Source organism: Heteronotia binoei, chromosome 13 (assembly GCF_032191835.1).
Source record: "Heteronotia binoei isolate CCM8104 ecotype False Entrance Well chromosome 13, APGP_CSIRO_Hbin_v1, whole genome shotgun sequence".
NCBI lineage: Eukaryota > Metazoa > Chordata > Lepidosauria > Squamata > Gekkonidae > Heteronotia > Heteronotia binoei.
In genome coordinates this window covers 50,777,230-50,802,865 of record NC_083235.1, presented here as the reverse complement: position 1 = coordinate 50,802,865, position 25,636 = coordinate 50,777,230, and the positions used below count along the sequence as shown (strand labels likewise).

At 38.5% G+C, this 25,636-nt stretch overlaps 1 protein-coding gene across 1 annotated transcript; it reads right to left on the bottom strand.

The window, feature by feature from the left end:
- Positions 1–244: 244 nt before the first annotated feature.
- Positions 245–21,429, bottom strand: PRKAR1A (protein kinase cAMP-dependent type I regulatory subunit alpha). The gene is made up of 12 exons (XM_060253391.1): positions 21,269–21,429; positions 18,726–18,799; positions 18,078–18,263; positions 11,734–11,907; positions 10,615–10,706; positions 9,545–9,606; positions 8,941–8,987; positions 7,735–7,893; positions 5,756–5,816; positions 4,056–4,177; positions 3,303–3,384; positions 245–2,631 (listed from the first exon to the last, which is right to left on the bottom strand). Exons 3-12 carry the CDS (start codon positions 18,252–18,254, stop codon positions 2,459–2,461), a joined length of 1,149 nt encoding a protein of 382 aa, XP_060109374.1. The 5' UTR covers positions 18,255–18,263; positions 18,726–18,799; positions 21,269–21,429; the 3' UTR covers positions 245–2,458.
- Positions 21,430–25,636: the final 4,207 nt, after the last annotated feature.

The window sequence follows — 25,636 nt, the reverse complement described above, 5'->3', positions numbered from 1 at the left end:
GATGCAAACATGTCAGTGATCTCTTAACCACAGGTAAAGGAATCTAGAACAGAGCTCTTGAGTACTCAAAGACATGACCTACCTAGTGATAAGAGATTTGTAATACCATACTTATTTAAATGTCGTTAGGGAAATACACTTCAGTCACAGCAACAGGGAGCTAGGATGCAGAATCAGCATGATCTAACAAATAGCCACTTCTGGGCTAATCTGCAGGGAAATGTAAAATAAGACACTTATCACATTTAAGAATTTAAATCATTTTTTATTGCTTTACCTGCCATTAGGACAATCTATAACAAAAAGAATATATCAGCACATACAGTAAGTCAGACTTATAGTCAGGTAACAATACAAAAATGGTCCTCTGGTTGACTATATCACTCTAGGGCAGTAGAATTTAAAATTTGCTAAGGTGGCCTAGCAAGAAAGATAACCTCTAAAGCCCTGAATGTTAGCTAAGGCAAACTATACCAACTGTGGATTCAAACATGTTTAAATTGCACACAAAGGTAAAGCTTCAACTGTGATTAATATTTAACTCAGACATAGCTGGTTCATCTTAAAATCTTGTCAGCAAAACTACAAAAGGGAGTAAACAGCAAGCTAAAAAGACGCAGTAGTGAAACTTGATTAGAAAGCCTTATAAAAAATGTGCATTTTGTGGCGCTCTAACTTACAGATTTAAAATCTTTTTTGGTGCTGCAACAACGATCAAATCAAGATTCAGAAGTAACAAAGAAAAAAAAAATCCCTGGGTAGATTCAAACTGAATAAAAATTTAGAGAAAAAAAACTGAGCATTTATGGACTTCCGAGGAGTACAGGTGGAAATCCTCATCTCACTAAAATCTTTAGGACAAATGCAAGGAATTCACAATGTATATTTTACATTTCATCCTTACCTAGAAATGTGAACATATCAATAGCTTCCTATAGTTTCTTAAGGTTCTAATCCTCAAACTTTAAATATGATTAGCAAACATCCTTCCAACAGCCAACAAGTCAGAAAAGTGTATCCCAGGTCCAACAAAGATATGGGAGGAGTGGGACTTGGAGTCATAAGAAAGTTGCATAACTAATGCAAACACTTGCTGTCACTCCCAAATAAAACCCTACTCTAGTTTTAGACAATTTACACTTTATAAGGAAACTCAATCACCTACAGTATCCAACTGTGAAATTCCATAAAGCTAAAGGGCAGCACTGGATGCACACAGAATATTGTAACACAAACCTGGTAAATATTGAAACACATTTCAGACTTGACAACAAGGTTAACTTTTGCTAAACAGTTCTTGTTCTGTCAGATCAGTATGAAAATCCTGGGCAAAGCAGAGTAAAATGAAAACTGTTCAAAATGAATCTTTTTTTTAAAAAAAAGGCTAGAAGTTATTAAACTTCTGCTTGAACAAGAGATCCTCAGTAACAACATGAAGTTTGATAGGAAACTGATCTTCTGCTTTCTGTCTTTCACATGAAACAAAGTGTTGTCATCTTCCTAACTGAGATGGTGCATTTTATCCTGCATTGAATGCCAGCTATGAGAAGGGAACTAGTTAAATCAGGTTCCAGAGAAGCAAAGCTTACAGGGGATACACAGAAAAGCAAACAAAGTATGAGCCCTTCAGATTCCTGCTCTACATTCAGCACAGGGGATGTGCTATTTGGCACTAACTAGGGAGCAGCGCAATTCTTATGCCAGTGTATACACTGACAGCTATATTCAGGTTTTAACCCACTGGTTAGCTTCTGAGAATCTGAACAGAAAAAAAAGATTAGAAGGGGCAAATACAAACATTCACAACTGAGAACAGGCAAAAAAGCCAGCTGTGGCAAAGATGAGCAACACTAGTAGCATTTTTGCCAAAACAAAAGCTTTTACACAAAAAAGCTCATAACCAAGTCCTCTTAAACCAACAGGTACAGGAGCAGTGAATTCTCAAACTTCTAACTCTGGTTTTACTAGGTGATCTCAGCAAACCAAACCAAAGATAACCATAACATTTATGCTAGCAGTTCAGCTGAGTGGACAAGCCTCTCTGACTAAGAGAAGTACAGTAGAAAATGACCACAACTTAAGAAACGTAGGATTCAGCAGTTGAGAAATGTATGTCTCTTAATTTTCCACTGTTACATCCTTACTCTATGGCAATAACCTTGGTGTTAGGAGATATCCCCACCAAAAAGGAATGACAGTCACTGCCCATGTTGGACACTATACATTGCACAGGGAGAAACAGTAACAGCAAACATCTTCTTATAACTTTCTGTTTATTTTAAATGGGATTTGGAGCACCAAACTAATGATGTAAAATTTAAAATGGTGCCCTGAAGAGCAAATATTTTCCTCCCCCAAACAGACAGGAAGCTGCAATAGCCAGTGGCCATGTGGCTCTGCACAAGAGTAATGAAGCAGTCTGCATTTGTGAAGCATGTATTTGAGAAAGAAGGAGATCTCAGACAGACAGAGAAACAAAACTGTTGTACTGCTGGATGTTCCGTTTGAGGATATCTGAGCATGGACCCAAGACACGCTCAAATCGGGGTCGGTCGAGCTTTACACATTTCAATGGGCCACGAGCAACAACAGTGGCAGCACGAGGACGATTCATCAGGAGAGCTATTTCACCTATAGAACAACAAAATCCACAATGTTTAGCAATGTATATTTCAAATGGGATGAAATATGGTGCAAAGGCGTTTCAGACCAAACTGAAAAATTGATCATTTTCAAACAAAAACCACCAGGTTTTATATTATATATTAACTTGAGAGACTTTTAAGTCAAGATCAAGACATTATTATTTCTAATCTCTTAAACATTCTCTCATCCCATTATCTTTTATTAAATACCAACAAGACTGCAGGTTATTGACACACTGCAATATTATTTGCATGTACCAAGCTAAATCTCGACACTGTGGAAATTACAAAGTCCAGCCCAGTGATAGTTAATATCAAAGCCTGATAGTTACAGATCATAACCTAATCTGAAATTTTGTTCTGGAGTTTGTTCCAATTTTCTTACCCACCCACTGAAATTATGTACACTGATTTTTCACTACAATTTGTGTGTCAAGGATTGAATATTGTCAGCTTCAATGTTTCCTGACAGGCCAGTAAAAACATGCAGCTAATTCATGCACCCCTCCATGAAGGGTAGAAGGGCCATCTGAGCCTATGAGGGCCTTACGATGTGTGTCAGAGCAAAGGATAGAAGAGACAGCGTTTCTAAAATACATATGATGCAATCTACACTACTAAATTTTTAAAGGAACACTGTAAACCCAAAAGACTCACCAAAATAATCAGAAGGTGCAAGCCTGCCCACTTCAACAAATTCTTCATTCTCTGACCTGCGCTGTAACACAGCAGCTGTGCCCTAAATGAATTACAGCATTAGTGAATAAGTTTGCAAAGGGACGCTAGAGCAGTGTAATCCATTTTCATGACACTTTCACAGACTACCAATCCTATTACGCAGCCTGACGTACCATGTCCCATTAGCTGTAAAAAAAGGCTATCCAGAAAGGGAGGTTCATTATTTTACAGACTATGCAATTGTGTTCCAATTAAACACAATATTCATTCATGTATGACCACCTATCAGGAAATATGTATTGATTTTCTGCTGTATAGGAAGGAATTTTCCAAACAGAGAAATACAAGCTGGGGGCTTGTGAGCAAATGTGGAGTGATGAAATCAACCAGGATTTTCCCTTCCTCCTCAGCTTACATTCAGTGGCTCACAACATTCCACACTCCTAGAGTACATTTGATCATCAGGCTGTGGTATTGGGGGGCGGGGAGAGCTTTGAACAAAGTCCACTTTCTGCATACTTAGGGAGTCTCCTGAGATCTTGTCAGACAAGGTTTTGCTGCTTTGTTGAGTGCCGGAAGGACTTCGTTACTAGACACAGTGATGAAGAATCATTATTTCTGAACACTGTTCATAAGTACATGTAAACAACAGAATTCATACTGGTACTAAATGCAAGGCAAATATAACTAGAATAATTTAACATGCAACATGGTTTTGTTACTTCAGCTCACCTCTAGTATAATGAAGAACTCATCTCCTGGCTCTCCTTGCACCACAATCTTCTGGCCATCCTCAAACTGTACAGGTTCTAAAGCATCAGCTACTGTGAGACGTTCCCATTTATCAAGGGATTCTAGATATTAAAAAAAGATTCAGCTCTTTAGCTTCAGCTGAAGTATTACAGGTTTATGTTGGCACCACACATTGAGATATGCAACTCTTGCCCAATCTTTTCTTGACAGAGCTATCTATTCTACTACAACCTGGCAGGAAAACTTTAAATATCCTTTCACTTAATCAACTGACTACACACTACCTTGTGGTAGGTTAAAAATACCCAAACAGTGAGCAGGCCAGGGCTCTTCACAGCACTTTATGGGTAAATGTTTTTCACGCATTAGGTAAGAAGCTGCAGTCTGAGTATATCCAATACTTTTCAGGCAAAACCAACAGGTGGATTCTCCCATATTCACTTGCACTATGGAAAATGCTCAGACAAAAACCTACACCAGTGGTTTGGTAGAAGTTTTATTTATATACATTTTTTAGGTAAGGGAATGAATAAGTGGCCAAATTCAGCAACCAAATTAGATTTCTTAGTCATTTTTTGTTCAAGTTTTCATGTAAAGTTCTCTTCTACAATCATGTCTACTTATCAATTCAAACACAATGGGTTTGAACATTTTAAAGTATTTTCTGTGGACACTTGTGGGTGACCTTGTGCCTGCAGTCACACATCTTAATCTAACCTACTTCAAAGGATAGGTTAATGATGTAAACTGCATTGGGTCCCCATTGGGGAGAAAAGCACAATATAACATTGACATAAAATACAAATATCAAATACACACTGAATACAGATTACAAACTCCTGTTGCCATTGTTTACAAACAGCATCCTGGTATTTAAAAACAGCTTTAAAATTTAAACTTGCAGGCTTGCTATAAAATAGAAATCAACTGGTTTATGTCTAGCAAAGGCAAGAAAGTCAATGCTAATGAAGAGTGAATAAGTAAAATACTGTGCTAGCTCCTTGCATTTATCACCTAGCTACTATCTATGGTCTTATTTAGGACTGGATTAGATTAATTTAGCTTATTTATTGGCAGTCCTAACTGCAATTTTAAATTGTGGTCTTATATTTGTATAACTGTTGTTTTATTTACATTGTAAGCACCCTTGAGTTCCAAAAGGTAGAAAATGCTTTAAGGTTTATAAAACTGAGGCGCTAGCACTGAACACTTGCAGAGTAATGCCCCAGCTAAAAATGTCCTGCTTCCAGGGAATGCTAACTGAAAAGGGGGGGGGGGAGGCTAGAAGTGATAGGGAGTTATAATTAGGTAAAATCAGGATCTAAGAATTGTAAAAATGCATGGAGAAAATAAAGAATATGGTAAGGGAAATGAAGTCAGAAGGAGAGAGCTGAGAAAAGAAAGCAGAGCCACCACGTTCCTACACACAGCAGCACACAACCAAGTATAAACTCACTTTTGAGTCACCAAGCTGAAGTTTAAGTTCAAGTGTTGACCACGCATTTGGAGAGTTTTGCAATTCTATCTCTATACCCATATCTAAAACCCCACATTATGTCACCAATAAAGTCTAACATAACAACATCAATAAAGCAAGACAGGTATATTTTACTTCTTATCAGAAGGCAATGTTCTCACACATGCAACGCCATAATTTTACTGGGAAATTCTTCACTCACCCAGTATTGACACTTTACTTAGAAATTCTTCATACATCTTTCTCTTTCTCAATGTGCTACCCTAGAAAGAAAGCACAGACACATCCATATATTATTCTTCCTCTACAGTACCTTGACAAGCCATAGAAGAAACTAAAGATTTTAGTCCCATATGTGATTAGTATCAACCCTAAGATATCCAGTAATTATAGATCCACTGCCTTTGTATATCCTACTTATGACAGCTAATAATCACTAACAGAATTATCCTCCATTTATACTAAATGGTGATAACATCCTGTGCAAACGATTTCACTGAATACATGAGCAGGCTTCCTTTTGTCCATTGTAATCTACCAATTTCACTAGAAAGCTCTGTCTTTAAAAAGTCATTTCAATAAAACAGCATAATTTGGCTTATGTAGTCTGAGTGTACAAACAACTTACTGCTTACAGTTATGAAGGACCTGCATATACTTGTCAGTGACCTAAGAAAAGTATGTAACAGATATAACAATTGATATATACCAGCAAAGAGACAATGTGTTTCTATCATAGGGGTCTGGAAAAAGTCAAACATTTACCTGTAACTAAGGATTAATGTTTATGACTTTAGAACACTGATGCCTAAAGTTAATTTATGCTGCCTTTTTACTCCCAAAAAAGTTTTAAAATATTACTTTTAAATCCTTGCCTATATAAAAGCTTATGTATACTACAGTTAAAGCCTAATCTATGAAATATGAGAAATGAATTTAATTAAAACAACAGACTGGTTTGGGTATCATCAAGTGCTGTTGTATTTTATTTAAAATATTTACACAAGACCTATCTGGCAAGAATTTGTGTACTAATCCCCAACCGCTTGGTCTCCCCCAAGCAGTCCTTCTTAAAGCCAGTGTACATATATCAGGGCCATTATTCACATACAGGTTGATTCTTTCAGTATCAGTCCATAGTCAGAAGATGTACCACTATTATTCCTTTTATCGTTTGTAACAGGTGATGGCATGTACCTTTACTGATGTGTGAGTTCATTCAGTTTCTCAGTCAAGACCCCATTACATGCAACCTCTTAGGTGGGATATAAGAGCCTAAAATATACAATCTCCATTTTCAGCATAGATCTGGGCTTCAATCTTCTAGATCCAACAATTATTGTGCCTGAGATCTTTAAATTCATTGGCCCAGGACATGCCTCAACTTTAGGCAGTGTTATAATTTTAAATACTTTGATGACCTACAACATCATAGCTCCCATTCAAATGTCTATAGTTAATCAAGAAAGTGAAAGCTCTATGACTACACTCTAACGATGCATGAACATGACACAGGAGAAGACAGTGTCAGCAAAAAAAACTAACATGAAAGGAAATTTGTAATCAAGTTCTAAACATGACAGAAGATTTTCTAAATAGAGACTATTAATATTAACAAGCAAGATCTTTTTTCTATTTCCAATCATATTTGGAATCATGTAGTCAGCGGCCAATATTTAATTAGGCCACAAACCAACCAAAATTAAACATTTAACCACATGCTTAAATTTGTCTAACTGAAACCAGTGGATTGCAGTGTATTTAATTTTGATGGAATCATATCCTAAGTATATTTACCCAACATGTAAATAGCTAAAAATCATAGGAATCCTTGCCTCAGTTGCCAACAAGAGGTGCAGGGTAGAGAAAGGGGGTATTGGGACAGAAGAAAGAAAGAGGAATTACAGTAGGCTTAAGGGGAAGGAACAAAGTGGATTCAGAGCAGAAAGGCAGGGGAGGAAACAGGAGTTGAGGAGGGTAGCAGGAGGAAAAGAGGTAACCAGAGTAGTCATAGGGGCCAAGGTGGACAACAAAGGGGACACAGTGTGATAAGGAGAAGGGAGGAAGAATGGGATTTCTTGGGTCTATCAAGGTAACAAAAAAACTATTCAAAACTTAAGAACAATTCAATTGAAATACACAAATACGAAAACATTCCTTTCAAATATACAGAACACTTACCATAAGGATTCTCCTGTAACTATCCCTGTCAATACCCCACAGTTTCACATTGGTTTTTGCTTTGACAGTTGCTGCTCTGGGTGTACCATAGATCAGTGCAAGTTCACCAAAGCTGCCCCCTTCTCCAACACTAGTGGCCCACTCATTGTTCACATATACCTAAGAAGGCAACACAGCCAGTTAAGGAGGGCAGAAATGTTTTATTCACACTGGCAATACCTAAATAATGACACTTTAAAAGGATGTGCTAACTAATGTGAATGACTACATTAATGTGTTGTAATTGTAAGTGCTTTGATTGCTTGTACACATCTGTGAGAACAGAAAAATAAGCTAAGAAAATAGATATTAAAATCTGAAAGAACATTTTAAAAAGTGTTCCTTCCACGTTTATTGGAATTGATAGCTGTTATTCTAACGTCTCAATGTAGCCTGACAAGCAGCCTATGATATGCTGACCAAATATTTAAAAATATTTATATACTGCTTTTCCTAAAATAAGCTCATATCTGTTTCCGGATGTACACAAACTGTGTACAATACTTAAAAATATATAAAAGAGTCAATATAAAAACATATTAAGCTAAAGTACTTTCTAAAAAGCTCTGCCTTGCATTTCTTTCTGAACAGCAGAAGGGATAATATAGCTCAGCAGTACACTGTATTAGGGACTGCTGCCACAGAAAACAAGCTGTTTTATCTTAACTTCTCTTAATAGAAGGGGAGCAGCAGCTCTTAAGACATGTGGGTCCGAGACAATAAAAGCCTTTAAAGATCAAAAACAGTGCCTTGAACTGAACCAGGAACAAACAGCTGATTCCAGTCAAACAAACACAATACTACATTCTGTATCAATTGTAGTTGGAGTTGTCTTCAATGACAGCCCACTTAAAGCAAATCACAATAATTTAGTCTTCAGGAGTCATTTTTGAGCCCGGCACTACTGAAAAGAGGTACTCTTAAAACCATGAACCATTCCTCACTGCAAAATTGGATCCAATAACTCCCTTATGTCCTTAACTGTTAACATGGTGGGAAGGAAAACCAGACCCATGCTTTTTCTTTGCCCTTTCATATGCCCTTTTCCATCACTGCACACTGGATTGGATCCAACAATGCCCTTCCATTTTAGAAAGGCAACACTGGATCCAAGCTATAATCTGAAGTCATCCAAGGGCAATGAATTTATAGTTTAGAGAAACTTACATCCATTTCTCCTTGATCAACAACATAGAAGTTATCCCCTTCATCACCTACAGAGGAATTTAAAACGACAATTTACAGTAAGTAATTACTATTATAAAAACAATTTACACTAACTAATTACTAAAATAAGAAATTAGAAAGCGCTCACACAAAAACTATCTACCACTTCTGGCAGCAAGTACTAGATCTATCTTATACTGTGGATTATCTGTAACGGCCACGCTTTAAACTTTACCCTAAAATACACCCATGCAAATGAGAAATCACACTCTATTCCAATATTACAAAGATGAAAACAGAAATATTATCTGGTAGTTAGGAAATTTTAAGCTAAACTCTCTATTTCAAGGGCCAGGGCTGCAGAGAATTTTCACTTAGGCACAAAGGACCAGTCAAGGAGTACATGGTAGTCATTGCACTGGGCAAAGACCTAGCTAAGTAATAACAGCTTACTGAATTCTATACCTGGAATTTATCATTGGTTTTTTTTTGCGAAAGTTTTCTAGCTGTACAACAGCTTGCAAGTGCATGCATTTAGTGCTTGTAAGACTTGATACTTCATGCTAAATGAATAGTTAAAGTACATACAAATATGACTACTTGCCTTGCTGTATCACGGTCTCACCAGCAATATAGGTAACTGGAAACATGGCATCAAAAATGTCACTGAAAAAGATTTCAGAGTGAGTAACACGTGGCATAATGGTTAAAATGACCTGCCTAAAGAGGACAGGGAGGCTCCCACACTTGTCATTCAGCAAACCATGTAAAACAAAATTGTTCAGGAGGCCATTTTTAGAAAGGTAACTAGGCTACAGCAACATGTTCTGGGGAGCTGAAAAGGAACAGGACTGTGAACTATACCACTGTGCATAACATATATTAAATTTTGGCTGTATGTATTATCCTAACTGTTTTGTTTTATACTTATGTAATAATACAATTTCTACATTGTTTAACACATTGTTTATGTCTAATGCTTGGTTTTTGTTTCAGACTGCTGTAATAGTCCTACTACATTGGTTATGAAATGTTTCATCTGATTGGATTGCATTGATTTACACTGCATAATTAACCTTGAGTCTCAGTGAGAAATGTGAATAATTATTATAAATGACTGAATTGTGTATTACTACTTAGTTGGTTTTAAAGATGCCATTGAACTCAAACTTTGTTGTAAGTAGTGTATTAATACTAACTGAAGTCTATCATAGGACTGTCCAGCGTATTCTGATGTGAGGACAAGCAGTATGATAAATATACAAGCACAGAGCCTGTACATTTAAAATACAGGTTAGGTTTTCCTGCCAACCATCTCCATATTTAACATATTCAGGCAGTGTAAAATACAGACATCAACATGGCTGACTTCCTTCTTTATCTTGCTGGTCCATGAATATCTTTGGACCCACAATGTCCCTGCAGAGCCTGCATGGCATCTTGCCACTCTCTGACCTTAAAGCTGCTGAAATGAGGATTGGAAAGACTTCTCAGTGCAATCAAATTCACACAAGTTGATGGAGAAAAAACAGCAGCAGATATGTGTCTAATATCACAGCATGAGTCACAGCCAACCAATGATCAGAATGGTATGTTAAAACTACATTCTAAATGCTTTTATTTGGTTTGATTTAAAAGAGACAAGAAGCAGCAGACAAACAGAAAATTTCCTACCTTCTTTCATTGTCATCCAGATGAGCAAAGAGCACATTCTTCTCAATAGCTTTGGCCAAAGCAGCCATAGTTTTGTAATCTTTTGGAATAACCTATAGAATTGGAAAGACCCAAGCAGTTTCAATTAAAGTCTACAGAAATAGATTCGTAGAGTGAACTGATTTCTAACCGCAAGCCAAAATTCTGCCCTCACTCCACCCTTTTAAGGCCACTTGTCACATGTTATATCCAAAAAGAAGATTGATTTTTTTTTTTGAAACCACAATTCATTTGAAAAATAAGAAAAGCTTTCCAGGGTTCTTTTAAAATTTCATGCAATTACATCTACATTCTCACAACAAATACAGAAGGCAGGCATCATTCAAACTGAGTTCTACTCTCCCCAGCTCAGGGCTGGCAGAGTGGCAAATCTTCAGGCCTCTTTCTTGCTACAACACATTTCACAAGAGTCTCAGTAGGAAAAAAACGACTTGTCCTTAGCTTCTGAGAAGCCAGCCTTGACAATCCACTCCAAGCTCCAGGGCAAGCTGTATCAAGTACAATCATTTCAACTGTACAGTTATCACTGAAAACTAATGCAGCCACAAGGATACAACCAACAGAGTTGATCTCTCACATAGTTATTAATGATTAATAAAATTTTTACCATCCAAGGATGTTAACTCTGCTGCATGCCCCAGCTAAATAATGCTGCTTCTCTCTCCTGTATATTTTACCTTCCATCTTACTGACATATCCCTGAAGAGTTTAAATACACATTATTCTCCTAGTGTTAAATTTTCTGTAAACAACATACAAAGGAGAAGTGTTAGTAGGGGATATGATTTCTGTCGTGGATGAGGTTATAACTGAAGTTACTTGGGCAAATGTCAGAGCCACAGAAGGCAGGATTGTTTCCTCTACCCCAACTTTTACTTAAAATGCTTCCTTCCACATTCCTTTTCTTTACTGAATAGGCAGCAACTCAGACCTATGTGGGAGAAGTTCAATGGCAAACTACCGTCAAGTTAGATGTGCATTATACCTTACATCAAGCGAGAAGTTGGATTTCACTTTAATAATTTTGGCTAGGCCCAGGAGAAATTGCACAGATTATTTTTGTAATGGCTGGATAAATACCTTTCTAACATAGGATGCAGCATCCTCTTCTGTGTAAACTTCTGCACTGATAGCACCACGCCTTCTGCGACCCTTTACTACTGGGTTCATTGGTGGTGGTGGTGAAATCTCATCTTCACGCGAGTCAGTACGAGAGCCAGTTTTCTGCTGACTCATAAACTGTTTTGTTTCTTCCTGCAGGAGAAAAAAAGTTAAGTAATGCAGGGACCATGACAGCAGCTAGTAGGAAGACAGCCTTCCTCCCTTGCTATTGTAAATTATATGTTATTCCTGGAACAGATTAGTTCTGAAATGATACACAATGACCGCAAAAGTCTTCAGCAAGTTCAAGCTTTAGATCTTTCCATACTGACACCAGCAAACCCCTTTTAATAAGGTTATGGAAAGTAGCATACCACTGTTTAAAATAGTACTGTCCAGATTCCATAGAGGATTTGAACAAACAAACTCAAAACTTTCGCTCAGGGCTATGTATATTTATTCTTTGATTAATGCAATTGCACAGGCACATTTGCATGCATGCTCAAAACCAAGTAGATTTCTGAACAAAATCCAAATGTCATGTATACCTTTTACTTATAAGCTGTTTTAAAAATGCAATATGCAAGCCCTTAAATTACATAGAATCCTTCCTCAAGCTGCATGTTCAAGAAAAAGGTATCTGATGCATCAGACTAGGCTTTGGGAATGATATGCAAGGCCATCCTGCAAGTTTCATGGCTAAGAACAATTCAACACAATTACATGGCAATAACCCCACATTTGCTACTGTCTACAGAACTGCAGCCAATCCTGGCTTTTTCACAAACATCTATGTACAATACAACTTTTGTACACATTCACATTTTTGGTGCATACTTCAAAAACCATACAACATGAGATAATCCTAAAGAAGCACTGGAATTCAGGTCTTTTAAATCCATGACAAAATCCATGACAAACAACAACAGAGCCACACATGTAAGCATGATTAGCTTGTGATAAAGTGGTCAATGATTATCAGATTTTGCAACAAAGATTTGACATTTATTCAAGAGAGACTGTTTACGTTGAAGCTATGAATTAAGCTGGGAAATAATGCATGGCATGTACAGCTTGGGTGTACAAAATGGGTTCAAGAAGCTACTTGTCTAAAAATCAAGAGGGAATATTGCTTTAAAGTGATATAGGCTTTCAGTGATTACACTTCTTAATTGGTTGCATGGCAGCCACTGTTTGGCAGTATGTAGTATACGTACACACATACATATGTAAAGAAAAAATGGTAATATACAGTGTGTCTGAGATCCATGATAAGCAAGAGTTATAGCCTATGAAATTTTTATGCAAAGTTCAAAAGTACACAAGATGCACAGTAATGATTTGTTGTATCAAAACAACATTAATCTTCCTTTTCCCATATCGATGTTATAAGAATATTCAACATACTAGCATTTTGAAGACTCATTCTTACACCAGTGCAATTTTCTGGTCAAGTTGCCATGTTCTTTCTACACTTCGAAAAAAGAAGAGCAACATCCTATCCAACAAGTAATCCTGAACTTCTCAATGGTCAATGAATTTATAAGAATTTCAGCTCTTGTTTTTTCAAAAGGTTCCTATTATTCAAGCTAGTGAAGAAACACTAACTCATTAGATAGCAACATGCTTCATCTCTTTATATATAAGGAATGAAGGATTGTTGACCTCTGCAGTGAAAAATACGGCCAACATGCAATGCAGCCAATGTAGTTCTGTTGACTTACCCTTGACACACATGCTGCCCCAGGCAGAGTGGTCTGTTTAGTGTTGCTCTTTAAGCATTGAGCATTCTTCCTCTCCCTATAGCTAGATAATTCACTATACCATTGTAAAGTTTCATTTTCTAATTTAGCACAAGTAATTTAAATGGCATAACAATTTCAATTCAGAATTTGCTTCAACCAATCTGACTTGCTTGCCTCAGCTTTCAACAGATAACAGAAGCAGATAGGGCTTAAAGATGTTCCTGAAGAAACCACAGTTAAGCTAAAACCTACGCCCCAAATAAAACCAAAGCTAAAGGTGATTATTCCCTAACAGTCCTGCTCTCTCTCTAAGACAGAGGCAGATTCTCTTGCTAGAATAAACTCAGGACTGTGTTCAGGCAAGAGGCCTGTAACTGAAGGCAGAGCACAAATATACCAAATTTATAACTTGCAGTTACAGTGGTAAAAGGGAGGAAATGGATTCCATTTATCACCTTGCCCAACCATTTGCAGCCGCATAGAATATAATAATGGGCAATGAATTATGCATATCTTTCCATATCTTTAACTAAAAACCATTTTACATGTTCTTTGAAACTAGTGCAAAGGAAACCTGCTCAGTACCCCAAGACAATCCTAGTGAGAGAAGGGATTTCTCGTGTGTTGTGAGAACCTGCCAGTGAACTCTGAAATAGGCAGAAGCAGCACAAGAAACTCCCTGCATCTGCATGCTTTGGTACAGTATGAGAGAAACTCTCTATTCCTAAATCCTCTTTCATGTAAACAAGCTAGTATGCCAGTCCCAAATCTGGGAAGTCCTGTTTATCTATCACCACTATATTTCATTCACTGAGCAAACCAACATTATCTTTTGACAATTAAGTCACAGGGACTTCTATTTTAAGCTAGCATGTTTTGTCCATATTTCTACAGTATTCATCTTCTTGTCAGGTATAACTCCAATTTGCATTTTATCAGAAATGGTAAATTACATTTGTAAATCTGGAGACTTTTTGAAGCCTAGTTGATCATGAGCCGCTAAAATACATATTAGAACTCAGCACAATCCACACAGCAGACAAGCACTACAGTAAAAAAAGTACAGCTTTCCAAAAGCTTTGAAAACAGTGGCTAGCTGATCATCAGTTTAACAGATTAAGCATTGCATGCTTAGAACTATGCTATCACTGGTTTGGCTCCTTTTTATTTCTATTGCTTAAAGAGGCAATTATTTGAAAATTTTACCAAAAGCTAAAAAGTCATTTGTAAACTGTAATATTAATGGAGGGGGTAGGGGTCACATATACTGTACAATGTCCCTTTTTATTTCTTCATAAAAAGTCAAGAACACAATAAATTTTATAGGTTTTAGCTATCATGAAGATCAAAGTGTAATTTTGCTGTTATTGCCAAATTGCTAGATTGGCAACTGGCGCCCTTCCTGTCGCACCCTGATCTAGCCACAGTAATCCATGCAATGATTACCTCCAGAATAGACTACTCTAACTTGCTCTATGCTGGCCTTCCTTTGAGACTGACTTAGAAACTCCAGCAGTTCCAGATGCGGCAGCATGAGTCCTGACAGAAATGCCACAGACGGCACATATTTAACCAGTGCTACACCTGCTACACTGGCTTCTCGTGGAATACTGAGACAGATTCAGTGTTTTAGATCTGACCTTTTTAGGCCTTGAGCGGTCTGGAACCAACGTATCTGCAGAACCATCTCCTCCGGTATGTTCCTGGAGGAGCATTGTGTCCTACTGGTAACAATTCCCTGGTGATCCCTGGTCTAGGGAAGTCTGGCTGTCCTCAACCAGGGTTTGGTCCTGGCGCCAACCTGGTGGAACTCTCTGCCAGATGACATCAGGGCCCTGTGGGATCTTGTGCAATTCCGCAGGGCCTGTAAGGCAGAGATGTTCTGCCAGATTTTTGGTTGAGGACAGCAATGGTTTGTCATCAGCTGGCACCACCCTATCCCACCCCAGATGTTTTGTTCTTACCCCCCCATGACACTCTGGCAGTCCAGAATACAACCAAAAACACATAGGATCTGGGATTTTTGTAGATTTTAATCTAATTTGTTATGTTGGTTTTAACCATATATTGTTTTTGATATATGTTGTACATTGCCCAGAGCCGGGATGGGGCAATTAACAAGTCTAATTAATAACAGCAACAACAACAAAGTATCAGCTGATCTTAGTTGATTCATTGAATGCACATATTAAGCACAAAGCACTAGTTTAGAGTTCCATCTGTATAACACTCACACAATCATTTGCCTTGTTTTAGGAGACTGCATAGTGTGACACTTAATTAAAATTGGAATGCAAAGCTGGCTAAACCATTAGTTTTATTAGCAACTACATGCTTTTACATACATTCATAATGGCTGAATTGAAAATGAAAATACACAACTATAGAATCTCAAGAGAATGATTCTTACACATAAGACAAAATACACATTCTTACACATAAGACAAAATACACATTCTTTCAATACTGTGTTCTATGAAGGAATATTGATATTATGAATAGTTTTGATTGTTAGAATTGCTAAATATTGGTCTTACAGTTTCCTTAAAGGCATGGTATGAATGCTACTGACCACACCTCTCTTTTCAAAAAATGTTGACACAGTGATGGTAGAAGCTGTTTACAACATAGCAGTCAAAGTACAAAAGAAAAAAAACTTTTTTTTGCACAGCCACCAAAAATTACTGGATTAATAATCAGTTCCTCTTCTGCTATGTGCTTGCCCGGTATCCTCTAAAGAAATATCAAAAAAATCAAAACTGCTAGCAACCCTCACACATTTCTTGCGTTTTTCAAGACTACTAAAGGCCTTTTATGTCCCACTATTTTAGTCCCGCCCCTTACTTTCTAAAATTAAGGAAATACTAGAACATTATTGACTCATCACCACCAAATTAATAGGAAAATTAAGCGACAACAGGACATTATACTGACCTCAAACACATTACAGAATTTTTATGTTAATACATGTATGAGCTGAAAACTTGCCCTGACCTGAATAGCCCAGGCCAGACTAGTCTAGTCAGATCTTGGAAACTAAGGAGGGTCAGCCCTGGTTAGTATTTGGATGAGAGATAACCAAGTCCAGGGTTGTGCGGCAAAGGCAGGCAATGGCTAACCAGCTCTGACCATCTCTTGTCTTGAAAACCACAGGGTTACCATAAATCAGGTATAACTTGATGGCAAAAAGATAGAAAGAAAGCTTAAGTGTTCCCTGGTGAAACACTTCAATCACGAACTCACAGCTTCAGTTTATGCTTTCTCTGTAGCGGTTAACTTTTTCAGACTGTGAAGCTATGTTGAAAGCAAGAATTCTGACAGTATATTATATAAACATAGCTATCGTATTTTAGTGTTTAAAATATATTTTAAAAAACTCATATAAAATTTTAAAATATTAAAATATTTTAGGTTCCCTTTGGATTAGTTTTAAGACTTGATAAAAACGCCCAACTATTGATATATTTCCCCCTTACATATTAAAGTTAGCATTTTCTTACTGCTAATGCACACTGAGGTTCAGATACAGAGGCAGCTTCAGATTTTATGTCACTGAAAGAGTCCTAGTAATAAAGTATTAAACTGGTTTGAAAACTTCCTATTAACCCCTAGTGCTTGCAATGTGAAGGGATGGAAGTACTTGATTTTTCCTCTCTTCAGTCCTCATGTAGATGAGGCCCCAAACTTCTTGCCCTCTTATGGTTTACAAGGTATATCGCAAGAGTGCCTACACTTGCACTTACAAATGCTCATCTCAGCCTTGACAGCAGAAATGTATGTGAAACAAATATGAAAAGAGCTTATGCATTCTGAAATGTGAGCTAGAGGTACAGAGTTTTATGGCTGCAGAACTGATATTTTTACTGGATTATGGCTTTGTTAGACTAAATATATAATTACAATGACTCAAGTGCAATATCAGTTTTGTTTCACTTTATGAGGTGTACACAAGAGTTAAAACCCAGAAAGCTCTTCTACTGTGTAAGGAAGAACTGCATTATTGAAGTTTATATTCTACTTACAGATCAAAAGAAAGTCATTGTATTATTCTGCTTAACCATTATAGCCCTTATTCACCAGAAAAGGTTCATCAGAACATCTTGAGGCCACAATGGACTTTAAAGCCTTTCCTATTTTCTTTCCAGGAGCTTCTATCTATAGTGCTGCTTTCATTTGGGTTTAGAGTTTCTTCCTGCCCACTTTAAAAACTTCTGCCATAGCTAACAAATGGCTGTGCAGTTAAATATATACATTAAGGGCTATAATACTAGTTTATTCTACATCAAAATCACTCAAAGTTGTAATTTTGCAATGCATGCAAGTCAGCATTTGCTATCTTTTATAAAGTAACTCCAATTTCTTTGAAACTCTTTTGCACAGCTAATTTATTCTTTCTTCTCCATTTATAAAAGCATTGTAATATGTTTTTCTACACTAAATTAGAAAGCAGCTTTTTTTGGACAGTACTTTTTTAAAAAGTTCAAATGCTGATTAATTTATGCCAAAAACAACACTTGTTATTTTGAGAGATTGAAAAAAGTTTTGCCATTCGCTCCCATTCTCCAAGCTTATTTTTACCTTTTCCAGTCTTTCAAAGTATTCCCGGAGGAATCCCATAGGTCTCTCAGGTCGCACTGTACATAGCTGGACGATGCAATCCTTCAGGAGTGGCTGGATATTATGTTTTTGAACATATTGCTCGCATTCACGAAGGCTACGCTCCTCTTCACTGGTGGTGCTGGCAGAAGTCGCCATTCTTCTTGTCTGAAAGGAAGACACATTTGAAGTACTCCAAGAGATGCCTAGCTGGGTTGCCACCACGCATTAATGCTGTCAGCAACCAGCCACTAATTTATCTAAAGGGGTAACTAATTAGTAGCAATGGAAACATATTCTGCCAAACAGAGGAGGTACCTAGTTCACACGCATGCTCTCTGGGCCAGAAGTACTTGAGGAAAACATTACAACAGAAAATATTAAATATCACTACTCAAAACCATGTGCTACTAGCATAATGTGATCAAGGCAAAAAACCCAAACATTTTAATCCTAGCTCCTGGACAGAATGTTATCAGTAAATAAACGTGAAGTGTGAACAAATATAGCCAGTAACTTTTCAATCATAAATGGATAACAGAAATAAACTTCTATGTAAGTCAGTCATTCAACATGCATTTAAAACAATATTATCCAAAATTAGAAGCAAGGCAACTACTCAACACTTACTTGAAGGGGAAATGACAGCAACAACTACAGGTATGAACAGAATTTCAAGGAGAGGATGTTGATCTCAGTATCACCTTTCAAGAAGGAAGGAAGGAAGAAAGTGAATAACAAACTCCCAAGTGTTACTAGCCTATTAATACATGTCTTCCTAGGTGACAGATTTAGAGACACTGCATGGCAGTATAGTTGTGATAACAAACTTGTGCCTCTGATTTCTGCTCCTGAGGATTATACAATGGCTAAAGATAATGCTGCACTGCCACAGTTCCAAACACACTACATTGTTAACTGTAAACCCTGTAAAGAGACTAAAGATTATGGTCAATGTTCCCTCAAAGTCTTGTGAACAAAAATTCTTCTTTGTGAGCTACTAGCATTAAAGCTGTGAACTACTGCATAAATTATTGTGCTCTGGGGTCATCATTCCTGAGCTAAGACAAAAATGTGTGAGCTAGAAGCTAAAAATCTGTGAGCTAGCTCACACTAACTCATCTTAGAGGGAACATTGATTATAGCACACCTGTTTCTAGTCAAATACAAGCATTTGATGCCTTAGAAGTTCATAAGGATGCCTTAGAAGTTCTACAGTTGCTCCTGTCATTTTCACAACCTGTATAATGAATGTCCTGTATAATGAATGTCAGTAATACTTAATAAATTGTCTGAAAGTTATTCTGTGACTATGACAGCCTGTAAATTAGTCTATGGGAAAAAGTATCAGGCAACAAACAGTGCTCAAACATAACTGCACAATGGCAGTTAGATGACCACATGCTCAGTTCTGTGTAACAGTAAAATAAAACAAGGCCTCAAAGACCAACCATTTTAATTACAACATGCTCAAAACATCACCTTTGCACAATGCTCTGGTTTTGCAACAAGATTCCCTCACAAACTGGGAATGACAATTTGGTGACAACATTTAGGTAATCCCAATATAAAAGTCACACATCTTCAAATCACTTTGCAGAAGCACATACGCAGGGGCTCCAACACTACCACATAATGATGTGAGATTTCTAAGAAGGGATGCAAACAGAGCATGGAACTTCTAAGACTGGTTCTGTCCAAGACCCCTGGGTCAGTGGACTTTTAAATGAAGAAAGGATGTGAGAGGGTTACTTTTCTCATAGAAGGGAAACTGATGTGCTTAAAATAACTGCCCCTCTTGCATAACAATTTTGAACAGCAAATCAATTAACAACAATACCCTGATAGTAATAAGCAAATATAACTAAAACAGCTTGGAAAAGTTCTGAATTTCTAAGGTAAAGGGTCCTAACTTCTTTCGGAAATATCAGGTGTAATTAACACAGTGTATCTGTATCTGAAGATTGACAGCTCTAACCTGGAGCAGTCCTGAAACATTTATAATAGTTATCTTTTTGTACCTTCTATAAAAGGTCTAAACAGCCTTCATTATGCTAGAAGGCAGCTAAATAAGGTGTGGCTCATTTCCCCAGGTAAACAACAGTTCAAGAGTTCAGCAGTTCTGGGCTGCTTTGAACTACTTCTACTATGATGAGAAAACCTTACCCAATTAAGAACTACACAGTTTTGAAGGAAAAAACCCTTGTATGAACAGCTGTAAAAAAAACTTTAAAAGGCAAACCCGACATAAATGCAGTTAGAACAGAAGTAGTACATGAAGCTTAGCTTAAGATACTTCTGAATTGTTCTTGCTCCATTTCATTGAGATGAATATAGATCTAACATATATTCTATCTTGACAAATCAGTCCCAAATTAAGGAACCTATCCCTATCCTGACTTTTGTTCACCCAATCTAACAACAGGACAAAAAGTACGTTGTTTAAAAGGAGATCTTCCAACGATTCCAAAGGCCTTTTGCAAGCAGTCAAGTGTTAGGCACAGATTTCTGTCCCAGGTCAAAACCAAGGCTCTCAACTCACCGGGCCACCCCTCCCCACGGGTCGGGCCACCCTCCTCCAAGCAACAGGGGAGCTTCTCTCAACCTACATAGCCGCCTTGTTTCAACCTGCACAGCGCCATCATCTCTCCCCACCCCCCACCCATGAACGCCTCAAGTTTCCCTGCACTATCTACAGCTTCAATATCCAAGCGATGCCGCTGCGTGGCAGAAAGGGAAGGGCCTTCCCACCCCCGGCCTGATCTCTCTCCCCTACCACCACCTCCATTCACGAGGAGCCTCTCAGCACCCTGCCCCGCCGACGTGCCTTCCACTTCCACCTGTGAGGATCCCTTGCCTCCGGCTGCACCGGTAACCACCCTCGACTACCCGAAGGCATCCAGAAAGAGTGAGGATTTTCCACCCGAGAGGATCCCTTGCGCCCGGCTGCAGCGGCGCTAACCACCCTCAGCTCCCCCAAGGCATCTCTCTAGGACACCCTCAGGCTCCCCCTCCTCGTAACGTTCTTTTCCCTCACACCTTGTCCGCGATTTCCCCAGCCCTCATGGAGGCCTCCGCCGCCGCCTCCCTCAGGGCCTCGTTCTCCACAGGGACGCGCCTCTCTGACCACACACCCTCCGCCCGCTGGGGACCAGGGCCCAACTCGGACTTACCCCGGGCTCCAAGCCGCAACTCCCTGCCTGGGCCTCTCCCCCTCCCCCTGTCCCGAGTTGTAGCGGCCTCCTCCTGAGCAAGCGCTCGCACCGGAAACCCAGCTCCCTCCGCCAATCGCCACCCGGCCTGACGTCAATGAGCCTCGCTCTCACTTGGCGAACGGTCGCCGCGGCAACCTTAAAGGGGACGCGCTACCTTATCTCTACGTCTTCTCTCCGCTCGCGGTCCACAAGGGGGCGGGGAAAGAAGAAAGAGAGACAGAAAGGCCCGCCCACCCTCATACCAGCACGACCTCTCCCTTTAACATCCGCTGACGTCAGGCTGGGTGAGAGGGAGCTGTCGCCGTGTCGCTTTTTCTCTCTCCTGGCCTCTTCTGCCCAGTACGCGGCTACAGCAAAGCGGGTGACTCTTTTAAAGCCGATTAAAGTGGAGCGCGCAGAAGAGCGGGAACTACCACGCTGTCTTCAGGATTCTAGCCCTGCCAGCAGCTGCAGTTATTCTGGATTAAATCCCACGAAGTTTAAGGACGTGGTTTATTTTTTTTTTATGCTCCTTCGCTCATGCTTCTTGCACCACAGCCTGGCTTATATTTATACGGTGCATTTGGAATGCCTTCTTTAAACATAAAACGTTGCATGGAAACAAGACCCACCTCTTTGCCCGTTAGAATACCCTTTTTTATTTTTACACAGTAATCACTATACGTCGCGCCCATCCATCAACCGCGGGAACAAAACGTCACATAATTTTTTACGGTATTCATTCTGTATAGAACGCATGACGTTTGAAAGGCAACCGGAGCAAAGGCAGGGAAGGCCGAAATCTTAAACACAATTAGGAGAATCAGTCCACAGAGGTGGCAGTGTGGGTGAGTGGCACTGTCTACTGAGAGGCTCTTCTAGGAGGCCAGAATGATTGGGGACATCTTTGGTGGAGCGACTGCCCTCCATCAGGCGACGAAGCAGCAGCTCGCGCTGGGCGGTGAGGCAACGCAGCCAGGTGACTGTGAGAAGAAAGGGTTGAGAAACCAGAGGACTAAGCAGAGACCAGTAGAGGAGTTTTCCCAGGAGTTTCTCACCGGCCCCTGCCTGAATTCTCTAATAGGCAATCTGGTCAAGGATACTTAAATCCTTATATTGGTGCTCTGAAAGGACAAAATGGATCCTTCAGCAAACCTGAAAATAGCACCAGGTTTGCAGAAAAATGTGGATGGGTTAAAAAAAGAAAATAATAAACGGACTGCCTGTAGCTTTAATAAATGGATTCCCTCAGTGGCTGCTGTTAGGCAGCTGTAACAGTTATGGAAAAATTTCTGTCAGTAAAAAAGCAGGGTCAGGGCCTTTCCCAAGGCTGATTTGGTCAGTGAGGGAGAACTCACTGGGGCTAGGCCTGGCAGAAGTCACTAAACAACTTCCTAAACCCCCACTTGCATGACTTTCCTAGCCTGACTATTTGCTGCTGTTCAGTATCAGCCACCCTATGAAAGCTAGTGTGTATGGAAGACGCAGGTTCAAAACACCAGTCTGCCAGGATCCAGATATTTTCAGATTTAATTTTAAAGCACTTATTAGCTATATCTGCAAATACGGCCTGAATAACGAGTAAGATCAAATAAGCAAAACATTTTTTTCAGATTTGCATTGTGCATACCATTGTGGATAGATTTTGTTGTTGTGCACACACAAATTTATTTTAGCATGCATAGCCCAGAACAGCTTGTCAACAAGCCAAATGAATAGACTGCCTCTGTGGAATAGCTAGTGTCCCAAAACCAAAAACAAATCTTTTAACAATTACGGTAGATATGCTGTATATTTCCATACAATCATTTTAAGAGTTTCCAACCTCACTGTGTATTAGCAATGTAAAAAGGCAAATGGTTTTGATTGTACTGCCCAGGATGATCTCAGCACTTTCCTAGAAAGGCACTTAGGAATGAGATAGCCCCTTTTTTATTCTGTTCTAGTCAAAACTGTTTTAATTTCATTTTTTCCTCAAGTAAGTGGGCATGAGGATATACATCATTAGGCACCATCACACTCCAGGGCACCAGGTGGATTTGCCTGGATTAGTTTGAAAAGACAGTGAACAGTGCACCATTAGCCACTACGAACTCACTAACCAATGCAGGGCAGGAGTAACCATGATGCACACTTCTGTTGTTTCCAGCTGCTGATGTGGTACAATTCTGTAATTTCACTCCTTTCCCTCAGTTTGTGCCTCTGAGGATTGTGGTTCACGTCCCATCTTGCCTCGTGTGTCAGAAAGATGTTTTGGCTGCAGGCAAAGATTGTCCTTATGGCTGTCATGGGAGAAATCCTTCTCTTTTCTCTGGAGACTGAAACCAAAGCGTCTCTTCTCCAAAGCAAAGAGCTGGTCTTTACTTTCTTCTGCTTCCATGTATGAGATTTCATTAGAATCCCATTTTTAATGTTCCTTCTGCATTTATTATCTATTATTAAAATATTTATACCCAGCCTTACAAGTAAAATATTAGTGAGCAAAGATAAATGCACTAGGTTTTTTAAAAAAATATGTAGGTCATATTAGAGGCATATAGTCTGTTATCTCAGTCTCCCAGTAGACAAGGCCTGACAAAAGAAGCCATTCACTAGCCATTTGCTGATATACTGGGGAGGGGGATCTGTCATCATAAGTCTTTACACACTTATATAAGCTCTTTTAAGACATCCATGGGAATCATGAACCAGGCAACCATGCACATTGGGGTCCCCAAACTACCCACAATATTCCTGTTATGCTCAGTTGCCATGTTGACTGCCCAATGTATTTTGCATACACGTACAACTTTGGTATTGTCATCATCTCTATCATGTTGTGGGGCAAGACCAGCCACTGTCTTACCCTCTCCTTTCCAGTATTGCTGCCACTGCCTCAAATAACCACATCCTCTGTCTCTTCTCGGTTTAAAACAATTTTATTCCAGTAACATATGGTAACAATCAGTTCTTCGCATTATTAATTACTTCTTTTTATCTAGCCCATATATTACTTTTCTAATCCCCCCTCCCCCTGTTACTTGACCCCCGCCGGTGTTGTATGCTTAAAATACTAATATTTAAAGGTACCACTAATAAAACAAAAATTTCTATTTTTCTTTCTTTTAAGACTTAATCATTATCAAAAATTGTCCAATGTCCTTTTACTTTCCACTCTTTTTCTATATAACTTCTAAACTTCTTCCACTCCAGCCTAAAAATTTCTAAATCATAGTCTCTTAAAATTCTTGTCAATTTGTCCATTTCACTCCATGTCATAACTTTTAAAATCCAATCCCATTTCTCTGGTATTCTCTCTTGCTTCCACAGCTGCGCATACAATGTCCTAGCAGCTGAGAGCAAGTATCAAATTATAGTTCTATCTTTTGGAAATTTTTCCATATATAATCCCAACAGAAAAGTCTCTGCAACTTTCTTGATTTCGTATCCCAAGATCCTAGATATTTCTTGTTGAATCATCTGCCAATACTTTTTTGCTCTTTCACAAGTCCACCACATATGGTAAAAAGAACCTTCATGTTTTTTACACTTCCAACATCTATCTGGCATCTTATTGTTCATCTTTGCCAACTTTTTAGGAGTTATATATCATCTATACATCATTTTAAAACAGTTCTCTTTAATACTATGACATGTTGAAAGCTTTATAGAATTCTTCCAAAGATATTCCCAAGTTTCCATCTGTGTTTCTTTATTTACATTAATTGCCCACTTAATCATTTGAGATTTCACTACTTCATCTTCTGTAGACCATTTCAAAAGCAGTTTATATAGTTTTGAAATTAATTTTTCATTATCTCCAAGCAGAACTATTTCCATTTCTGTTTGTTCTTTTCTTATTTCTTCAGTTTTGATATCTTTTTCCACCAAGCTCTTTATTTGTTGCATTTGAAACCAATCATATTTATTATTCAACTCTTTCGCAGTTTTCAGCTCTATTTTACCGCCTTGTATTTTTAATAGCTGATTATTTGACAACCACTTTTCTTCACCCGCTTCAGCTGTTATTTTTATCACTTCTGCTGGCACTATCCATAACGGTTTTCTCTCATCATCATATTTCTTATATTTCATCCACGTATTCAACAAATTATTTCTTATATAATGGTGAGAGAAAAAACCATCCATCTTTTTTTCCCCATAGTACATATAAGCATGCCAGCCGAATTTATTTCCATGACCTTCCAATGCTAAGAGTTTTTTGTTTAGTAGCATCACCCATTCTTTTATCCACTCTAAGCAGACTGCTTCATTATATAGTTTTAAATCTGGTAATTGGAATCTTCCTCTCTCTTTTGCATCTGTTAAAATTTTCATTTTAAGTTTTGGTTTCTTCCCAGCCCACAC

Coding starts and splice junctions, on each gene's coding strand:
- PRKAR1A (XM_060253391.1), bottom strand. CDS start 18,254: ATGGCGACTTCTGCCAGCACCACCAGTGAAGAGGAGCGTAGCCTTCGT. Junction 11,908..18,077: donor ACTTTGAAAGACTGGAAAAG/GTAAAAATAAGC, acceptor TTTCTCCTGCAG/GAAGAAACAAAACAGTTTAT. Junction 2,632..3,302: donor TGCACCTTCTGATTATTTTG/GTGAGTCTTTTG, acceptor GTTGTTCTATAG/GTGAAATAGCTCTCCTGATG.